Below are 22,821 nucleotides of genomic sequence, written 5' to 3'. Positions count from 1 at the left end.
ATCATAATTTCCACACTTTTGTACTCTACCTCTATTTATGAAGCTCAGGATCCTGTCAGCCTTTTTAACTGCTTTTTCCAGCTGCCCTGCCACCTTCAACAATTTTTGCATACATACCCCCAGGCCTCTCTGTTCATACAGCCCCTTTAGGATTGTACCATTTAGTTTATATTTTCTCTCATTCTTTCTACCAAAATGTATCACTTCACACTTTTCTGGGTTAAATTTCCCCTGCCACATGTCCACCCATTTTACCAGCCCATCTATATCTTCCAGAAGTTTATCACTCTCCTCGTCACTGTTCACTATACTTCCAAGTTTTGTGTCCTGTGCAAATTTTGAAATTGTGCCCCAAGTCATTAATATATATCAAGAAAAACAGTGGTCCTAGAACAGGACCCTGGCAAACACCACTGTATACCTTCCCCCAGTCCAAAAAACAACCATTCACCACTATTCTGTTTCCTGTCACTTAGACTCTTTTGTATCCATGCTGCCACTGTCCCTTTTATTCCATGGGCTTCAACTTTGCTGGCAAGCCTTTTATGTGGAATTTTGTTGAACACCTTTTGGAAACCCGTGTACACCACATCAACCGCATTACCCTCATCACCCTCATCAACCCTCTCGGTTACCTCATCAAAAAACTCAAATTAAGTTGGTTAATCACGATTTGCCTTCTAACAAATCTGTGCTGGTTTTCCTTAATTAATCCACACCTATCCAAGTGACTATATTAATTTTGTCTCTGATCGCTGTTTCTAAAAGCTTCCCCACTACTGAGGTTAATCTGACTGGCCTGGAGTTGCTGGGTTTAATTTTACACCTTTTTTGAACAATGGTGTAACATTTACAATTCTCCAGTCCTCTGGTACCACCCCCGTATCTATGGAGGTTTGGATTATGGCCAATATTTCTGCAATTTCCACCCTCAATTCCCTCGGCGTCCTAGGATGCATCCCATCCGCTCCTGGTGATTGATCTACTTTAAGTTCAGCCAGCCTTTTTAATACCTCTTCATCAATTTCTATCCATTCAAGTTTAAACCTGTAATGGAACAGTGGTCTGCCTTTAAAGAAGAAATAGTTGAGGTACAGTTGAGTGTATTCCACTCTCCACAACTTCCTCCTTCACTGTCTATGGCAGCATCCTCTTCCTTGGTGAAGACAGATGCAAAGTACTTATTTAGTACCTCAGCCATACCCTTTGCCTCCATGCATAGGTCTCCTTTTTGGTCCTTAATCAGCCCCACCCTTTTACTATTTATATGCCTAAAAAAGAACATAAGAAGTAGGAGCAGGAGTAGGCCCAACACCCCCTCGAGCCTGCTCCGCCATTCAATATCATGGCTGATCATCGACCTCAACTCTACTTTCCTGCCTGATCTCCATATTCCTTGATTCCACTAGACTCCAAAAATCTATATCTCAGCTTTGAATATATTCAGAGATTCAGCATCCACAGCCCTCTGGGACCGCAAATTCCAAAGATTCACAACCCTCTGAGTGAAGGAATTCCTCCTCATCTTGGTCTTAAATGGCCTACCCCTTATCCTGAGACTGTGCCCCCTAGTTCCAGACACTCCAGCCGGGGGAAACAACCTCTCAGCATCCACCCAGTCAATACCCTTCAGAATTTTGAATGTTTCAATGAGATCACCTCTCATTCTTCTAAACTCCAGACTTTTGGATTACCTTTGATGTTGGTTGCCATTCTATTCTCAAACCCTCTCTTTGCCCCTCTTATTTTCTTCTTCACTTCCCTTCTGATCTTTCTATAGCCTATTCTCAGATGTATTAGCAACCTCACATCTGTCATACATGCTCTTTTTCTGCTTGATCATGTTCTCTAGGTGTTTCGTCATCCGGGGAGCCTTGACTTTAGTTGCCCTACCTTTCCCACCAGTGGGAATGTACTCAACTGTACCTCAACTATTTCTTCTTTAAAGGCAGACCACTGTTTCATTACAGGTTTAAACTAGCTTGGCAGGAGGATGAGAACCTGAAAATAGATTCAGTAGGAGAGGAGTAAAGCTGTAGTTAGAAAGCAAAAATAAAGAAAGTGAGTTTGAAAGAGAGGAAACAAGCAGGAAAAAAGGGGTAAAAAAAACAAACTTAAAGGCACTTTGTCTAAATGCACGTAATATTTGTAACAAAATAGATGAGTTGACGGCACAAATTGAGACAAATGGGTACGATCTGATAGCCATGACAGAGACGTGGTTGCAAGGTGACCAGGACTGGGAATTAAATATTCAGGGGTACTTGACAATCCGGAAGGATAGACAGACAGGAAAAGGAGGTGGGGTACCTCTATTGGTAAAGGATGGAATCACTGCAATAGTAAACGATATTGGCTCAAATGATAAGGGTGTTGAAACAGTTTTGGTGGAGATAAGGAATAATAAGGGGAAAAAGTCACTGGTGGGCATAGTCTATAGGTCCCTTAACAGTAGCAACTCTGTTGGTCATGGCATAAACCAGGAAATAGTGGGGGTTTGTAAAAAGGGAACAGCAATAATCATGGGTGATTTTAACCTCAATATTGATTGGACAAATCAAATTGGTCAGGGTAGCCTTGAGGAGGAGTTCATACAGTGCATAAGGGACGTGTTCCTTGAACAGTATGTAATGGAACCAACCAGGAGGCAGGCTATCTTAGATCTGGTCCTATGTAATGAGACAGGATTAATAAACAATCTCCAAGTAAAGAATCCCCCTGGAATGAGTGATCATAACATGATTGAATTTCAAATTCAGAAGGAGGGTAAGAAAGTTGGATCTCTAACCAGCATACTAAACTTAAATAAAGGAGACTATGAAGGTATTTGGACTATGAAGCGCATTTGGAAAGCAGTGACAGGATCGGTCCAAGTCAACATGGATTTATGAAAGGGAAATCATGCTTGACAAATCTTCTGGAATTTTTTGAGGATGTAACTAATAGAGTGGACAAGGGAGAACCAGTGGATGTGGTGTATTTGGACTTTCAAAAGGCTTTTGACAAGGTCTCACACAAGAGATTGGTGTGCAAAATTAAAGCACATGGTATTGGGGGTAATGTACTGACGTGGATAGAGAACTGGTTGGAAAACAGGAAGCAGAGAGTCAGGATAAACGGGTCCTTTTCAGAATGGCAGGCAGTGACTAGTGGGGTTCAGTGCTGGGACCCCAGCTATTTACAATATACAATAATGATTTAGATGAAGGAATTGAGTGTAATATCTCCAAGTTTGCAGATGACACTAAACTGGGTGGCGGTGTGAGCTGTGAGGAGGATGCTAAGAGGCTGCAGAGTGACTTGGACAGGTTAGGGGAGTGGGCAAATGCATGGCAGATGCAGTATAATGTGGATAAATGTGAGGTTATCCACTTTGGGGGCAAAAACACGAGGGCAGAATATCATCTGAATGGCGGCAGATTTGGAAAAGGGGAGGTGCAACGAGACCTGGGTGTCATGGTACATCAGTCATTGAAAGTTGGCATGCAGGTACAGCAGGCGGTGAAGAAGGCAAATGGTATGTTGGACTTCATAGCTAGGGGTTTTGAGTATAGCAGCAGGGAGGTCTTACTGCAGTTGTACAGGGCCTTGGTGAGGCCTCACCTGGATTATTGTGTTCAGTTAAGGTCTCCTAATCTGAGGAAGGACGTTCTTGTTATTGAGGGAGTGCAGCGAAGGTTCACCAGACTGATTCCCGGGATGGCAGGACTGACATATGAGGAGAGACTGGATCGACTAGGCCTGTATTCACTGGAGTTTAGAAGGATGAGAGGGGATCTCGTAGAAACATTAAATTCTGATGGGACTGGACAGGTTAGATGCAGGAAGAATGTTCCCGATGTTGGGGAAGTCCAGAACTAGGGGACACAGTCTAAGGATAAGGGGTAAGCCATTTAGGACTGAGATGAGGAGAAACTTCTTCACTCAGAGTTGTTAACTTCTGGAATTCCCTACCGCAGAGAGTTGTTAATGCCAGTTCATTGGATATATTCAAGAGGGAGTTAGATATGGCCCTTATGGCTAAAGGTCTCAAGAGGTATGGAGAGAAAGCAGGAAAGGTGTACTGAGGTGGATAATCAGCTATGATCTTACTGAATGGTGGTGCAGGCTCGAAGGGCTGAATGGCCTACTCCTGCACCTATTTTCTATGTTTCTATGTATGAGGGCAGAGTTGGGTAAAGTGGACTGGGAAAATTGATTAAAGTTTAGGACGGTTGATGAACAGTGGTGTATATTTAAGGAGATATTTCACATCTCTCAAGAAAAATATATTCCAGTGAGGAGGAAAGGGTGTAAGAAAAAAGATAGCCATCCGTGGCTAACTAAAGAAATAAAGGACGGTATCCAATTAAAAACAAGAGCATACAAAGTGGCCAAAATTAGTGGGAGGACAGAAGACTGGGAAGCTTTTAAAAGTCAGCAAAGAACAATTAAAAAAATGATTAAGAAAGGGAAGATAGACTATGAAAGTAAACTAGCACAAAATATAAAAACAGATAGCAAGAGTTTCTATCGGTATATAAAAAGGAAAAGAGTGGCTAAAGTAAATGTTGGTCCCTTAGAGGACGAGACCGGGGAATTAGTAATGGGGAACATGGAGATGGCAGAAACTCTGAACAAATATTTTGTATCAGTCTTTACGGTAGAGGACAAAACAATATTCCAACAGTGGATAGTCAAGGGGCTATCGGGTGGGGAGGAACTTAACACAATCACAATAAGGAGGTGGTACTCAGTAAGATAATGGGACTAAAGGCAGAAAAATCCCTGGACCTCATGGCTTGCATCCTAGAGTCTTAAGAGAAGTAGCGGAAGGGATAGTGGATGCATTGGTTGTGATTTACCAAAAATTCCCTGGATTCTGGGGAGGTCCCAGCAGATTGGAAACTGCAAATGTGACGCCCCTATTTAAATAAGGAAGCAGACAAAAAGCAGGAAACTATCGACCAGTTAGCCTAACATCTGTGGTTGGGAAAATGTTGGAGTCCATTATTAAAGAAGCAGTAGCAGGACATTTGGATAAGCAAAATTCGGTCAGGTAGAGTCAGCATGGATTTATGAAGGGTAAGTCATGTTTGACAAATTTGCTGGAGTTCTTTGAGGATGTAATGAACAGGGTGGATAAAGGGGAACCAGTGGGTGTGGTGTATTTGGACTTCCAGAAGGCATTTGACAAGGTGCCACATAAAAGGTTACTGCACAAGATAAAAGTTCACGGGGTTGGAGGTAATATATTAGTATGGATAGAGGATTGGCTAACTAACAGAAGAGAGTTGGGATGAATGGTTCATTCTCTGGTTGGCAACCAGTAAGTAGTGGGGTGCCGCAGGGATCAGTGCTGGGACCCCAATTATTTACAATCTATATTAACGACTTGGAAAAAGGGACTGAGTGTAACATAGCCAAGTTTGCTGATGATACAAAGATGGGAAGAAAAGCAATCTGTGAGGAGGGCACAATAAAAATCTGCAAAAGGACAGACAGGCTAAGTGAGAGGGCAAAAATTTGACAGATGGAGTATAATGTTGGAAAGTGTGAGATCATGCACTTTGGCAGAAAAAAATCAAAGAGCAAGTTATTATTTAAATGGAGAAAGATTGCAAAGTGCTGCAGTACAGCGGGACCTGGGGGTACTTGTGTATGAAATACAAATGGATAGTATGCAGGTACAGCAAGTGATCAGGAAGGCCAATGGAATCTTGGCCTTTATTGCAAAGGGGATGGAGTATAAAAGCAGGGAAGTCTTGCTACAGCTATACAAGGTTTTGGTGAGGCCACACCTGGAATACTGCATGCTGTTTTGGCTTCCATATTTAAGAAAGGATATACTTGCTTTGGAGGCAGTTCAGAGAAGGTTCATTAGGTTGATTCCGGGGATGAGGGGGTTGCCTTATGAGGAACAGTTGAGTAGTTTGGGTCTCTACTCATTGGAGTTCAGAAGAATGAGAGGTGATCTTATTGAAATGTGTAAGATTATGAGGGAGCTTGACAAGGCAGATGCAGAGAGGATGTTTCCACTGATGGGGGAAGACAAGAACTATAGGGCATGATCTTAGAATAAGGGGCCACCCATTTAAAACAGAGATGAGGAGAAATTTCTTCTGAGGGTTGTAAATCTGTGGAATTCGCTACCTCAGAGAGCTGTGGAAGCTGGGACATTGAATAAATTTAAGACAGAAATGGACAATTTCTTAAATGATATGGGGTTACGGAGCTGAGTCGATGATCAGATCAGCCATGATCTTACTGAATGGCGGATCAGGTTCAAAGTGCCGTATGGCCTACTCCAGTTCCTATTTGTTCCGTTCTTATAACCGGTTCCAATGCCCCAGGAATCTAAAGCCCTTCCTCCTGCACCATCTCTCCAGCCACGCATTCATCTGCTCTATCCTCTCATTTTTGTACTCACTCGCGCGGGAGTAATTCGGAGAATAGAAACATAGAAATTTACAGCACAGAAGGAGACCATTTCAGCCCATCGTATCCGCACCAGCCGACAAAGAGCCGTATTTCCCTTGGTCAGCAATCTTAAAGGTTACATGTAAACCTATGAACAATGACGGAAAGGCAAAGTGCACCTAGGCCAACCAGTCCGCCTCACACCACTGCAACACCCCTTATACTGAAAACATCTACACTTCACCCCAACCCGAGCCATGTGATCTCCTGGGAGAGGCAAAAAACAGATAAAAACTCAGGCTAATTTTGGGAGAAAAAATCTGGGAAAATTCCTCTCTGACCCATCCAGGTGATCGAAACTAGTTCAGGAGATCACCCTGGCCGTATTCTATTCCCTGCAGTACTTACCATTATATCTGCATCGTCCAACAAAAGGTCAGTCTGTCTGATCCCAATTACCAGCTCTCGATCCATAACCCTGCAGGTTACTGCACTTCAAGTGCCCATCCAACCATCTCTTAAAAGTGGTGAGGGTTTCTGCATCCATCACTCTTCTAGGCAGCGAGTTCCAGATCCCCACAACCCTATGCGTAAAGAAGCCCCCCCCCCCCCTCAAATCTCCTTTAAATCTTCCACCAGCAACCTTAAAACAATGCCCCTCATAATAGATCCCATCGACCAGTGGAAATAGACCCTTACTATCCACTATGTCCAGGCCCCTCAATATTTTGTACACCTAATGAAGTCTCCTCTCAACCTCCTCTGTTCCAATGAGAACAAACCCAGCCTATCCAATCTGTCCTCATAACTAAGATTCTCCATTCCAGGCAGCATCCTCGTAAATCTCCTCTGCTCCCTCTCTAGTGCAATTACGTCCTTCCCATAATATGGTGGGCAGAACTGTACGCAGTACTCCAGATGTGGCCTAACCAAAGTAGTATACAATTTAAGCATAACCTCCCTTTTATATTCTATGCCTCGGCCAATAAAAGCAAAGATTCCGTATGCCGCCTTAACCACCTGGCCTGCTACTTTCAGGGATCTGTGGACAAGCACTCCAAGGTTCCTTTGTTCATCTACACTATTAAATGGCCTACCGTTTAATGTGTATGCCCGTTCCTTATTAGCCCTCCCAAAGTGCATCACCTCACACTTCACTGAATTAAATTCCATTTGTCACTGTCTGCCCACCTGACCAGTAGATTGATATCCTCCTGCAGCCCATGACTTTCCTCTTCATTATCAACCACACAGCCAATTTTATTGTTGTCTGCAAACTTCTTAATCATACTCCCTATATTCAAATCTAGATAATTGATATATACCACAAAAAGTAAGAGACCTAGTACTGAACCCTGTGGAACCCCACTGGAAACATCCTTCCAGTCACAAAAACATCCATCAATCATTACCCTTTGCTTCCTACCTCCAAGCCAATTTTGGATACAACTTGACACTTTGCCCTGTATCCCATGGGCTTTAACCTTCATGATCAGTCTACCATGTGGGACCTTATCAAAAGCCTTGCTAAAGTCCATATATACTACGTCGTATGCACTACCCTCATCAACTTTCTTGGTTACCTCCTCAAAAAAATTCAATCAGTTTAGTCAAACACAATCTTCCCTTAACAAATCCGTGCTGACTGTCCCTAATTAATAATTGCCTTTCCAAATGCAGATTTATCCTATCTTTCAGGATTTTTTCCAATAATTTTCCCACCACTGAGGTTAGGCTGACAGGCCTGTAATTACTCGGCCTATCCCTTTTTCCCTTCCGAGGTCCTTTTTTTATAAAAATCTCTTTTCTAACTCCCTAAAATCTGCCTATAGGACCTCATCCCTCTTTGTACCTATGTCGTTGGTACCAATATGGACCATGACCTCTGGCTGTTCACCCCTCAGAATGTTCTGCAGCCGCTCAGTGACATCCTTAACTCAGGCACCAGGGAGACAACACAACATCCTGGAGTCACGTATGCGGCCGCAGAAATGCCTGTTGGTTCCCCTAACTATCGAATCCCCTACCACTATTGCTCTCCCACTCTTCTTTACCCCCCCCCACCCCCCCGCCCCCTCAGTACAGCTGAGCCACCTGTGGTGCTGTGGATTTGGCTCTGGCTTTACTCCCCAGAGGAATCATCACCCTCACTGGTACTCAACAGAATATTGGTTGGAGAGTGAGATGCACTTAGGGAACACCTGCATGACCTGCCTATCTGATGGAATAAAAGCCCACAGACTCAATAACAGTCCGCAAGTCCCGTGTTTGCCCGGGGTAACTGGCCGCCATCTTGGACAGAGGGATCAGGGTGCCTGCGCGGCCATCTTGCTCGTGGCTTTCTCCCCGACAGGCTTGGGTTACAGCACCTCCACGGCCATCTTGGTACAGGAGCAGCGAGTGAGTGGGGCTTCAACGTCCCAGTGACCAGGAGAGAAAATCATTGCCTCATTGATTTTATTCTCACTTTGCACACAGTGGGTGAAGAACTGAACCCAACTAGAGCAAAGGGAGGGAGAAAACTGAGGATGGAGGAAATAAATGTTGGAGATGGTGTGATGGGTTTGGATTTCAGCACAGGGAGGAGGGAGAGTGTGTGGGATGGGGATTTACAGCTTTGGGGAAACAAGAGAGGAAAGAATGTTCCATAGCAATTAGAATTGTCTGTCCTCAATTTCTATCCTACACTTCCAGTGCTGACTTTTGTAAACCCATTTTACAGGATATTAGATGAGCATTTGCAGATGGGAAACTCGAACCAAACATGATGTCAAGATCTGACAGAGTCACTCCATTCATCAGGACTTGAATATTATTGGCCTTTCAAAGTAGGAGAAATGTTTGTTTGTTCTGTCTGTGGGAAAAGATTTCAAACATCAGTGTGACTGGAAAAGCACCGAGACACACAAACCCGAGTGAGTGTGTTCCAGTGCACTGACTCTGGAAAGAGCTTGAACCAGTTACACAGCCTGAAAAACCATTCACAGCAGGGAGAAACCGTACACATGTTCGGTGTGTGGACGAGGCTTTAACTGATCGTTTAACCTGGAGAGACACAAGGACACCCGCACCACAGAGAAACTGTGGGAATGTGGGGACTGCGGGAAGCGATTCAGATCCCCCTCCCGGCTGGAAACTCATCGGCGCATTCACACTGGGTAGAGGTCGTTCACCTGCCCCATGTGTGGGAAGGGATTCACTCGTTCATCCAACCTGCTGATACACCAGCAAATTCACAGTGGGGAGAGGCCGTTGATCTGCTCCATGTGTGGGAAGAGATTCACTCGTTCATCCCACCTTACTTCACACCAGCAAGTTCACACCAATAAGAGGCCATTTAAATGTTCTGATTGTGAAAAGAGCTTTAAAAGCAGAAATGATCTGATGAAACACCAACGAGTACACACCGGGGAGAGGCCATTCACCTGCTCTGAGAGTGGGAAGGGATTCACTCAGTTGTCCAACCTGCTGAGACACCAGCGAGTTCACAAGTGACTAAGGGGTTGGATTCTGCTGTTATTTTTGCCATTAATCACATCCAGGACTGAACCATGTTCACTCGGACCATTGGGGTTTGTTGCTGCTGATGTAATTAATCCTTATAACTGGGCTGGAGTTTAATTTTCTGGATATCACAGAATCATAGAATGGTTACAGCACAGAAGGAGGCCTTTCGGCCCATGCCGGCTCTCTGCAAGGGCACTTCAGCTAGTCCCCCGCCCTTACCTCGTAGCCCAGCTTCAGGGACTTATCCAATTCCCTTTTTGAAAGCGATGATTGCGTCTAGCTCCACCACCCTTGCAATCAGTGCTTTCCAGATCCTAACCACTCGCTGCACAAAGTTTTTTCTCATGTCGCCTTTGGTTCTTTTGTCAATTATCTTGAAGCTGTGTCCTCTGGTTCTCGACCCTTCCGCCAATCGGAACAGTTTCTCTCTACTCGGTCCAGACCCCTCATAATTTTGAACACCTCGATCAAATCCCCTCTCAACCTTCTGTTCTAAGAAGAACAACCCCAGCTTCACCAGTCTATCCATGTAACTGAAGTCCCTCATCCCTGGAATCATTCTTGTAAATCTTTTCTGCACCCTCTGTCAAACAACTGTTAAATAAATCAGCTTTGTTTCCTACATACAGTGAGTCGATTCCTTGATTTCTCCAAGAGGAGACTAATTGATGTCCTGTTACCGACTGTTCCATTTTTGAACCTTTTCTCCTTTGTTAAAGGAAGACTTGTATTTATAAAGTGCCTTTCACCACCTCAGGAATTCCCAAAGCCCTTTACAACCAATGAAGTAACTTTTAAATGCAGTTGCTGCTGTAGTGTCGGAGATGCAGCAACAAATTTGCACACAGCAGGCTCCCACACACAGCAATGTGATAATGACCAGATAATCTGTTTTAATGATGTTGGTCGAGCGATAAATGTTAGCCAGGACACCAGGGAAAATTCCCACTTACTTGGAAATAATGTCATGAGATATTTTACGCCCACTTGAGGGGTCAGATGGGGTTGAATGTCTCATGTGAAAGACGGCACCTCTGACAGTGCAGCGCTCCCCCTCTACTGTATTGGAATGTCGGCCTAAATTTTATGCTCCAGGCTCTGGAGGTGGACTTGAACCGACTGACTCAGAGACTAGTGTGCTACGCCTGAGCCACGACTAACAGCTCATTGCTCTGGAATATTTCAGTTCTCTTACCATCGGTTACTCTCCTGGACAAGTCCGAGCTTCCCATACCTTCCACAGTACCTCTCCCAGCCTCAGGATCCCGGGAAGGTATTGGTAACATACCTGTGTACCTGCCCTGGGAGTGTTTGATGGGACAGTGTAGGGAGATCTTTATTTTGTATTTAACCTGTGCTGTTCCTGCCCTGGGTGTGTTCAATGGGACAGTGTAGAGGGAAGCTTTCTCTGTATCGAACCCCTGCTGTACCTACACTGGGGTTTTTTTGAGACAGAGTAGAGGCATCTTTATTCTGTATTTAACCAGTGCAGTGTCTGCCCTGGGAGAGTGTAGAGGGGGCTTTACTCCATATCTAACCCGTGCTGTAGCGTCCCTGGGAATGTTTGATGGGACAGTGCAGAGGGAGCTTTACTCTGTATATAAATCATGCTGTACTAGCCCTGGGAGTGTTTGATGGGACAGTGTAGAGGGAGTTTTATTCTGTATCTAACCTGTTCAGTCCCTGCCCTGCGAGTGTTTACATAAGAACTCGGAGCAGGAGTAGGCCATTCGGCCCCTCGAGCCTGCTCTGCCATTCAATGAGATCATGGCTGATCTACCTTAACTCCACGTTCTTGCACTATCTCCATATCCATTGATTCGCTTAATATCCAAAAATCTAGCGATCTCTGCCTTGAATGTACTCAACAACTAAGCATCCACAGCCTTCGGTGTAGAGAATACCAGAGATTCACCAGTGAAAAAGTTTCTCCTCTTCTCTGTCCTAAATGGCTGACCCCTCATTCTGAGACTATGACCCTTTGGGTTCAAGACTACCCAGCAAGAGGAAAGATCCTCCCCCTGTATCTACCCTGTCAAGCCCTGTAAGAATTTTTTTATGTTTCAATGAAATCACACCTCATTCTTCTAAACTCTTGAGAATATATGCCTTGTCTACTCAATCTCTCCGCATAGGACAATCCCCCCCATCCCAGGAATCAGTCTGGTGAACCTGGCCGTGAATATGGGTTGAGGAATTCACATGGAGGCTTCATTTAAGGTTTCATTTCCCCTGAACAAAGTTTCCATCAGGGCCTCGATGCAATCATCCACGATAAGCTCATGGGTGGGAAGGGCCTTGTTTGCAAGCCAACGGACATTCTGGAGGGAGATGTGGAAGGGTTCGGTGATGGCTGCCCCACTATCTACGTCCACAGGGTCAGCGCTGGGGGCGGGGGGTGAAGGGGGAGTTGGACGGGGAGGAGATTGGCAAGATTAGCCCCCAGTGGCCCACTGGGTGGGAAGGTCGGCAAGAGAGTAGGATGGGACTGTTGGTCTTGCTGCTCCTGAGGAGGCAGCGATGAGTGTCTCGATGGGCCCTTTGGAGGATGCTGAGAGGGGCACCATGGGAAGCTGCAGGCTTGTTTAGGAGGGAGTCAAGCCTGGGACAGCGGCAGGAGAGTAGGAAGGTCAAAGAGTAATGAAGGATTGGGTAGGGATTTGGGAGGGCAGAGTATCCAAAAGAGAGGACATGAAAGGAGGTGCGACAATAGGAGAGCGCGGTCAGGCAGGGATAGAGAGAAAAGGAAAAGGGGAAAAAGTTGAAAAGTATTGAATGACTCTGCCCGAGCAGCAGCCAAAGTGCACACATGAATGGACACGGGAAAAGCTCAGGTTACATCGGCCTTGTTACATGTGATAATTAATGGGATACATATTTCCTGGCAGCAGGTTGGAGACAATAGTGGGGAGACCAGGGTCAAAGTCCGAGGTCCCATGGAGGGACAAAGCTGGTGTAAGTAGGATGGGGCCGGCAGGGAGCATTGCCAGACCGCTGTCCAAATTCAGAGACAGGTGTAGCAGGCGAGTGAAGTCCAGAGTTTGAGGAGGGAGGTTGTTACTGTAGGAACGAGAGTCGGTGGCGGGAAAGGAAGCTGATGGCGAAATAGACGCAAGTTGCAGGTCACTGTAGATCAAAGTGGTGGAGAAAAAGTAAAACCACAAGCCAGCGAGCAGCAAAGCTGGAAACCAGTAGAACGAGTCACCGGACAGCGAGTGAAACAGCTTAGTTATAGGCCAACAGCGCTGAAAAACCACTGGAACCAGTTCAGCAGACACACAGCCGCAGTATCAATTTTAAAACTTTTTTTTTTAGCAGCAAAGAGAGAGAGAGACGAAGCAGATAAATCTTACAATGTAGACCAGTTGTGGCCACGGCAGGGGGTGGTAAGAAAGGACTTAATTGATCAAGATAAGGTTCACACATAGTAAGGAAGACTCCACTTGGTAATAACTCTTGGAAGCAAGAGACAAGTTGAGATAACAGCAGAATGTCTCTGTGTCTTGTAGAAACAAGCAGGCAATTAGTAGCAACACACATGGTTAACTGAGGGACAAAAAAGGTATAAAGATAGACAAGTTCGGACAGTCCAGAGCAAGAATCCGGGAACAACACTCAACAGAAGCACAGACCAGGGAGCGACCCTTGAAGGAACAGTGTCAGGACCGGATTGATCACCCGGGATGTATTGGATAACAGTGTATTTTGAGTGGCAAGGAACACCTTTTGTAATGCTTTGTCTGCAGAGTTGAGTTAAGCAGAGTGTTGTACTTTTCAAGTATTAAACAAACATTAACGATACTGTCATTTGTCTAGTGTGTAATTTGATATTTAACTCAGGCACTACTAGTCACATGACTAGCGAAATTGCCATTTGCGCAACAGTGGAGAGCACTGGTTCATACAATCACAGGACAGAGAGTGGAGAGCATCAGTTCATACAATCACAGGACAGAGAGTGGAGAGCATCAGTTGATACAAATCACAGATCAGAAAGTGGAGAGCACCAGTTCATACAATCACAGGACAGAGAGTGGAGAGCATCAGTTCATACAATCACAGGACAGAGAGCGGAGAGCATCAGTTGATACAATCACAGGACAGAAGTTGGATCATTGGTCTTTGAAATGATTACTTCTCATTGTGCCTTTTGATCTACCCAAGAATTGATTTAATGATTTACTGAGACAGCTAGAGACTGATTTAACTTTTCAATTACTCAAGTTCTGATTTTAAGTTTACTTATAATTAATCTATATATGAATCAATTTTGTTTCAATATAATTGATCTTGATTATACTGAGAGTACTATCATAGAATCCCTATTCTAGTATTCCCTATTCACTGTGTAAACTGAGTTTTTCCTGTGTCTATTTGCTGCCGCTTCAGACCCGAGCCATTCCCTTCTATTTCCACTTCCTTCTCCCGCTTTTTCTTTTCTCTCTATCCCTCCCTGACCAATCTCTTCTGTCGTCATGTCGCCTTTCATCTCTCCTCTCTAGGAAAATCTGCCCTCCCAAATCCCTCCCCTAACCCTTCATTACTCTCCGACCTCCCTACTCTCCTGCCACCGTCCCAGGCTCGACTCCCTTTGAGACAAGCCTGCAGCTTCCCTCTGTGCCTCTCTTGGCATCCGCCGAAGGGCCCAACGTGGCTCTCGTCACTGTCTCCTCACGAGCAGCAACCCCAACTGTCCCATCCTCCTCTCACCGACCTTGCCACCCAGCTTGGGGAGGGGGGGGGGGTGGCTAACCTTGCCAATCTCCTCCCCGTCCAACTCACCCCTCCAATCCCTGACCCTGTGGATGCTAGCAGTGGATCAGCCATCACCGATTCTCTCTGCATCTCCTTGCAGAATGTCCGTTCACTTGCGGACAAGGCCCTTGTCATCCATGAGCTTATCGTGGATGATTGCATCGACATCATGGCCCTGACTGAAACTTGGCTGAGGGATGATGACACATTATCTTTAAATGAAGCCGCCCCTCCCTTCGGTGGTGTGGCTCTCATCATCAAATCCCACCTTGGTCTGTCCCCCTACTCCTCCGGCATTTTCTCCTCCTTTGAACATCTCACCTTATTCCACCCCTCTCACCTCATTTAAATTTCTCGTTCTCTATCGCCCTCCCAAGTAAGATTAAAATATTATCGCGGATATATCCTCACTGCTCTCCGCCCTCAGCACCAAGTGACTTCTCATCCTCGGTGATTTCAACCTCCATCTCAATTCAAGTGAACTCCTCAACCCATACTCACGGCCTCCCCCTTGACCTTGCCATTTCTCGTGGCCTCGATATTCCTACCGTGTCAATTACAGATAAGGCCATCTCTGACCATTTCCTTGTATCGCTCTCCACCCACATCCCCCGTCCCCCACCCAAATCTACTTCCTTCTGCATCCTCCCCGGGAAAATACTTTCTTCAAACTCTCTTACAACTGCACTTATCAACTCCAACTGTCCAGCCTTTGGCCCTCCTTTCACCATGACATTTCTGTAGCCACCGATCTGCTCACCCACACCCTCACTACCACCTTTGATGCCCTAGTCCCTGTTATTACTCTCTCTCTCACCCTGGCCATTCCCCCCGGTACAGCTCTTACCTTTGCTCCAAGTCCAAAGAGCGCAGACTTGAACAGATGTGGCAGACAAGTTGTTTAGCCATTCATCACGAGATCTGGCTCGACCACATAAAGCATTTTCAGGTCCTACTCTTGTCTGTAAAAACTGCTCACTGTTCCAGGATCATTCTGGAATGCAAAGCTAACCCCCAGCTACTATTCTCTACTGCTAACCGTCTCCTTAAACCCTTCTCCCCTGTCTCCACCACACTCACCTCCAACAAACTCATGGACTTCTTTGTCTCAAAGATTGAGACCATCCGATCATCTGCCTCTTCCAGTTCCCTTCCTTCCCCTCGCCCATGGGGGCAATGTTCCTCTGAGGTGCCCCCTTGCCCTAATTCTAAACTCGCATCTTTCTCTAGTTTCTCTCTGATCTCTCCACGCTCATCTTGTCCGTGAGACCCACTTCCTGCTCCCTTGACCCTATTCCCACTAAACTGATGACCACACAACTTCCTTTTCTAGCTCCCATGTTAGTTGACATTGTTAACGGTTCTCTCTCCTCAGGTACTGTCCCCTTCATGGTCTACAGAGCAGTAGTGAAAGCCGCCTTCCTATATGCTTCAGAGAATGGACCATGTACAGCAGGCACCTCAAAGCACTGGAGAAGGACCAATGCTGCCTCCGTAAGATCCTGCAAATCCATTGGCAGGAAAGGTGCACCAACGTCAGTGTTCTCGCTCAAGCCAACATCCCCAGCATTGAGGCATTGACCACACTCAATCAGCTCTAATGGATGGGCCACATTGTCCACATGCCCGATACTAGACTCCAAAACAAGTGCTCTACTCGGAGTTCCAACACGGCATGTGAGCCCCAGGTGGGCAGAGGAAACACTGCAAGGACACCCTCTGTGGAAGAAAGAATCTATGAATCTATGGCTTATGGTAAAGGGAAGGGTTAAATTCTGTTTTTGCTATATTTGAAGAAATAATAGGACTAGAACAACACCCACACTTTTTAGCCTTGAAACTTAGAAATGTAATTAAATGACTATCCGGTATTAAAAGGGAGTCTCCTGATATTCTGCTTATCAGACTGTGAACAGGGAGAAACTATGCCAGGACAGATAGAGTGTGTGCCTCCCGAGACGACCTTTGTACTCACGGAACTAATGAATAAGATTCCTTTTCTATTTCTGTATAAAGATAGGGACAATTTGCTTGTACAGGAGAGTTTTCTGCCTTGCTACGGTCCAAGCAGGCTCTCCGAGATATCTCGCTTTTTAAAAATAAAATTCTCTCGAAGCACGACTCTGAAAGCCTCCGCCTGAGTTAATTTAACTTAGAAATTTCCTCAAAACCTCCTTGAAAAAGTGCAACATCCCCATTGACAACTGGGAATCCCTGGCCCAACACTACTCAAAGTGGAGGAGAAACAACTGAAAAGGCGCCGAACACCTCGAGTCTCTTCGCCGGGAGCAAGCGGAGATCAAATGCCAACAGCAGAAGGAGCGCGCGGCAACCCAAGCACTCCACCCACCCGTCCCTTCAACCACTATCTGCCCCACCTGTGACAGAGACTGTAGGTCCCGCATTCGACTTCATTCACCTGAAAACTCATATTAATGTGGAAGCAAGTCATCCTCGACTCCGAGGGACTGCCTAAAAAGAACTGTCCCCCTCTCCTTCAAATCTGCTGTCATCACCCCTCTCCTCAAAAAAAAAATAGCTCTTGACTCCACTGTGTTTGTTAGCTTCCACCCCATCTCCAACTCCCTTTCCTCTCCAAAGTCCTTGAATGTGTTGCCTCCTCCCAAATTCATGCCCACCTTTCCCAGAATTCCATGTATGAATCCCTTCAATCTGGTTTCCGCCCTTGCCACAGTACTGAAACTTCTCTCATCAAAGTCACAAATTACATTCTTTGTAAATGTGACGAAGGTAAACTAACTCTCCTCATCCCCCTCAACCTGTCTGCAATCTTTGACACAGTTAACCACTCCATCCTTCTTCAACGCCTCTCCACCATCATCCAGCTGGGTGGACTGCACTCGCTTAGTTCCATTCCTATCTATCTAATCATAACCAGAAAATCTCCTGCAATGGCTTCTCTTCCCGCCCCCGCATCATTACCTCTGGTGTCCCCCAAAGATCTATCCTTGGTCCCCTCCGATCTCTCATCTATATGCTGCCTCTTGGCGATGTCATCCGAAACATAGAAAATAAGTGCAGGAGTAGGCCATTCAGTCCTTCGAGCCTGCACCTCCATTCAATAAGATCATGGCTGATCATTCCCTCATACCCCTTTCCTGCTTTCTCTCCATACCCCTTGATCCCCTTAGCCGTAAGGGCCATATCTAACTCCCTCTTGATATATCCAATGAACTGGCATCAACAACTCTCTGCGGCAGGGAATTCCACAGGTTAACAATCCTCTGAGTGAAGAAGTTTCTCCTCATCTCGATCCTAAATGGCTTACCCCTTATCCTTAGACTGTGACCCCTGGTTCTGGACTTCCCCAACATTGGAACATTCTTCCTGCATCTAACCTGTCCAGTCCCGTCAGAATTTTATATGTTTCTATGAGATCCCCTCTCATCCTTCTAAACTCCAGTGAATACAGGCCGAGTCAATCCAGTCTCTCCTCATATGTCAGTTCTGCCATTCCGGGAATCAGTCTGGTGAACCTTCGCTGCACTCCCTCAATAGAAAGAACGTCCTTCCTCAGATTAGGAGACCAAAACTGAAAACACGGAGTCAGGTTCCACATGTATGCTGATGACACCTAGCTCTACCTCTTCATCATTTCTCTCGACCCCTCCATGGTCTCTAAATTGTCAGACTGCTTGGCTGACATCCAGTACTGGATGAGCATAAATGTTCTGCAATTAAATATTGGGAAGACTGAATCCATTGTCTTTGGTCCACGCCACGAACTGCGTTCCCCAGCCACTGACTCCATCCCTTTCCCTAGCATCTACCTGAGGCTAAACCAGACAGTTCACAACCTAGGCATCATATTTGACCCTGAAATGAGCATATGGCCACATCCGCGGCATAACTAAATCCCATCTATTTCCACCTCCGTAACATTGCCCGCATCTGCCCTGCCTCAGCTCACCTCCTGCTGAAACTCTCATCCATGCCTTTGTTACCTCTACTTACCTTGACTACTCCAACGCACTTCTGAATGGCCTCCCACATTCTACCCTACGTAAACTTGAGGTAATCCACAACTCGACTGCCCGTGTCCTAACTCGCTCCAAGTCCCGATCACTGATCATCCATGTGCTCGCTGACCTACATTGGCTCCCGGTTAAGCAACGCCTCGATTTCAAAATTCACATCCTTGTTTACAAATCCCTCCATGGCCTCGCCCCTCCCAATCGCTTATCTCTTTCAGCCTCACAACGCCACGTGATATCTGTGTTCCTCAAACTCTGCCCTCTTGAGCATTCCTGATCAGAACTGTTCCACCATCGGTGTCCGGGCCTTCAGCTGCCTGGGCCCGAAACTCTGGAACTCCCTCCCTAAACCTCTCTGCCTCTGGACATTTCTTTCCTCCTTTAAAGACTTTGCTTAAAATCTACCTCTTTGACCAAGCTTTTGGTCATCTGCTGTAATTTGTTCTTATGTGCCTCGGTGTCAAATTTATTTGCTTTGTCTTGTAACACTGCAAGCACCTTGGGACATTTTACTATGTTAAAAGTGCTATAAAAATAAAGTTGTTGATGTTGTTGATAGCAATGGGAGCTCGTACAACCGGAGCTCCCATTATTATCAATGAGAATACTAGATGTTCATTGGTGGTCCAGGTCCACGTTATCCCAGGATATGAATATATACCTGGAAGACCATGTTCCTGTACATTGCACTGCGAAAATAGGACTCCGATCACAATCCTATGTTCCTCAGAGTCCACCAGTTAATTTTGATTAAAAAATTCCGGTCGGAGGCATTCGCCCGAAAGAAGCCTCCGACCGCAATTTCCTCCCCAAAGTATTTGTTTAATTTCTCTGCCATTTCCTTATTCCATATTATAATTTCTCCTGTCTCAGCCTGTAGGGGACCCACATTTACTTTTGCTAATCTTTTCCTTTTTAACAATACTATAGAAGCTTTTACAATCTGTTTTTATGTCTCTCGTTAGTTTACTCTCATTCTATTTTCCCATTTCAGTTTCTTGGTCCTCCTTTGCTGAATTCTAAAATGCTCCCAATCCCCAGACTTACTGCTCTTTTTGGCAACATTATAAGCCTCTTCCTTTGATCTACAACTATCTTTAACTTCTCTTGTTAGTCACAGTTGGACCACCTTTCCTGTGGGGTTTGTGTGCCTTAAAGGAATGTATGTTTGCTGTAAATTATGTATTAATTCTTTAATGCGAGGCATTGCTTATCTACTTTCATACCTCTTAATGTAGTTTCCTAATCTATCTTAGGTAACTCACCCCTCATAGCTAAAAAGTTTGCTTTGTTTAAATTTAAGACCCTAGTTTTGGATTTAATGAAATCACTTTCAAACTTAATGTAACATTCTATCATATTATGGTCATTCTTCCGTTACCAGAACATCCCATGTACAAATAAACAAGACTCACGGTTAAAAGTTGTTGCTGTTAATAATCACAAATCACTTTTTACAAATCACTCCATGGCCTCGCCCCTCCCGATCTCTGGAATCTGTTGCAGCCCACAAGATGTCTGCACTCCTCAAATTCTGCCCTTTTGACCATCCCTGATTATAATCGCTCCACCATCGGTGTCCGGCCCTTCAGCTGCCTGGGCCCCGAGCTCTGGAGCTCCCTCCCTAAGCCTCTCCGCCTCTTTCCTACTTTCAGATCCTCCTTAAAACCTACCTCTTTGACCCAGCTTTTGGTCATCTGCCGTAATTTCTTCGTTTGTAGCTCGATGTCAAATGTATGTGTTGTGTCCTGTAACACTGCTGTGAAGCGCCTTGGGACGTTTTACTACGTTAAAGGCGCTCTATAAAGAAAAGTTATTATTAATACTGCAGGAGTGAGGGATTCAGTGAGCTGGGAGTCCGGCGCAGGCGCACTGCGAGTGGTACCGCCCCTCAGCACCGACGCGACCAGGAACGTCGAGGGCGATATGGGCGGGGCTGTGACGTCACCCGCTCGGCGTGCGTTGAGGCGGCTTAACGGTTTTCAAATCAGGAGCCACGTGACCCCCGAGCTGCCCAGCGCGCCTTCAACACAGTGGGCGGGGCTCTGTGGCGCTGCCGACTCCTATTGGTGGGCGTGGCTGACAATCTGCTGCGTTCAGCCAATAGACGGTCCGGACTCTCTAAGGGTCATTAATTTATGCAGCGAAGGCGCTCCGTGGCGGCACTGCCCATGCTTGGTGCCGCCCTCTCCACCCCCAGTCCCCGGATGCCAAGCAGTTTGCTATAACCAGCAGTTGGACAATGTGGGGAACCGGGGGCCGCAGGGAACCGGACTGATGGTGGGTGGCTGGGGCCGGGGCAGAGCGCTCGGCCGGCGGGCAGGGAGGGTGCGGTGAGTCTGTGAGGGAAAACACCGGACTGAACACAGCCCCGGAGCTCAGGGTTTGGGGACATGCGGGAGATAGACTGAAACTTCCAGTGAGCTCAGACAGTGTGTAACCCGGGGGCCCAGTGAGCTCAGACAGTGTGTAACCCGGGGGCCCGGTGAGATCAGACAGTGTGTAACCCGGGGGCCCGGTGAGATCAGACAGTGTGTAACCCGGGGGCCCAGTGAGATCAGACAGTGTGTAACCCGGGGGCCCGGTGAGATCAGACAGTGTGTAACCCGGGGGCCCAGTGAGATCAGACAGTGTGTAACCCGGGGGCCCGGTGAGATCAGACAGTGTGTAACCCGGGGGCCCGGTGAGATCAGACAGTGTGTAACCCGGGGGCCCAGTGAGCTCAGACAGTGTGTAACCCGGGGGCCCAGTGAGATCAGACAGTGTGTAACCCGGGGGCCCAGTGAGCTCAGACAGTGTGTAACCCGGGGGCCCAGTGAGCTCAGACAGTGTGTAACCCGGGGGCCCAGTGAGATCAGACATTGTGTAACCCGGGGGCCCAGTGAGATCAGACAGTGTGTAACCCGGGGGCCCGGTGAGATCAGACAGTGTGTAACCCGGGGGCCCGGTGAGATCAGACAGTGTGTAACCCGGGGGCCCGGTGAGATCAGACAGTGTGTAACCCGGGATCCCGGTGAGATCAGACAGTGTCTAACCCGGGGGCCCGGAGAGATCAGACAGTGTGTAACGCGGGGAGGATGGGCCCAGTGAGATTAGTCAGTGTGTAACCCGGGGAGAATTCTGGTGATTTTCTGTAAGTCCAGACGGGCGGGACAGGAATCTGAAGAATAGGATAAAATCAAACAGAAATACTGGACATATACTTTTCTGAAACATTGGAAAAACACTTTACACTACATTCCACTTCACAACATTAATATTCTTCTAATTTTCTGCCCTGCCAGAATTAGATCTCCCGGTGAATGGCGGAGTGATTGAGAAAGTTCCACAGCTGGAAGGAAACAGGGATTGTGGACTGAGGAACAACAGCAGGTGAACCAGCACAGGATTGTGAGAGCACCAACCAGTGAGCCCCTTCCGATTGAAAGCGCTTCAATAGATCGACTGGGGAGGAAGGTAAGAGAAAGTGCCATTTACTCAGATACACACCGGTCCTGTAGACAGTACACACAGGTTACAAGGTAAGGCAGGAAATGAGACTGGGAGAGTCTGACCACCGAGCACAATTATCCAGCATGAGGCCGTGCAATGGGATGTGAAGTGAGATCACTTTCTGTCTCTAAACACACAGTCACAGTGAATCTTGTGTGTGTTTTAGAGTAAAGGGCTTTGATCTAAGAGGTGACTCCAGTTTGAGGCAGAGCCCAGCAGATGGACCCGTCTCTGTACATTCGGTGGGGCTGAACTCACACCGACACCATCAGATCTCAATGTTCAAATATTTCCCATCTGGTGAGAAAGCCATTGGAAAGATTGAACTGGAAGCATCATAGTCAATTCATTGATCACGATGCACAGACCAATCTGAAAGACCAGCACGGCCTATCACTGACAGAATCAGTTATTCATTCATGAACATTTGGAATTAACAGAAAATATATTGATAAGTACTACTATTGAAGCATTGATCACTCGAGGTATGTAGTATTCTAATAAAGTGAAACACAGATGAGGAGAGTTGCAATTTATTGATTGGCGTCGTACTTGACTCCGAGATAAGTTTCCGAACCCATATTCTCTCAATCACCAAGTACGTTTACTTCCAGCTCCATAACATCGCCGGTCTCTGCCCCTTCCTCAGCTCATCTGCTCAAACCCTCATCCA

At 46.3% G+C, this 22,821-nt stretch overlaps 1 protein-coding gene across 1 annotated transcript in view; it reads left to right on the top strand.

The window, feature by feature from the left end:
- Nucleotides 1-20,582: 20,582 nt before the first annotated feature.
- The window catches only part of LOC139274124 (zinc finger protein 84-like), a 74,363-nt gene continuing 72,124 nt past the window's right edge, over nt 20,583-22,821 (top strand). Inside the window, exon 1 of the mRNA XM_070891167.1 lies at nt 20,583-20,766. Within this exon, the coding sequence (XP_070747268.1) occupies nt 20,583-20,766 (184 nt within the window). The remainder of the gene's footprint in view (nt 20,767-22,821) is intronic.

This window comes from Pristiophorus japonicus, chromosome 9 (assembly GCF_044704955.1).
Source record: "Pristiophorus japonicus isolate sPriJap1 chromosome 9, sPriJap1.hap1, whole genome shotgun sequence".
Taxonomy (NCBI): domain Eukaryota; kingdom Metazoa; phylum Chordata; class Chondrichthyes; family Pristiophoridae; genus Pristiophorus; species Pristiophorus japonicus.
This window is presented reverse-complemented; position numbering and strand designations above follow the sequence as displayed.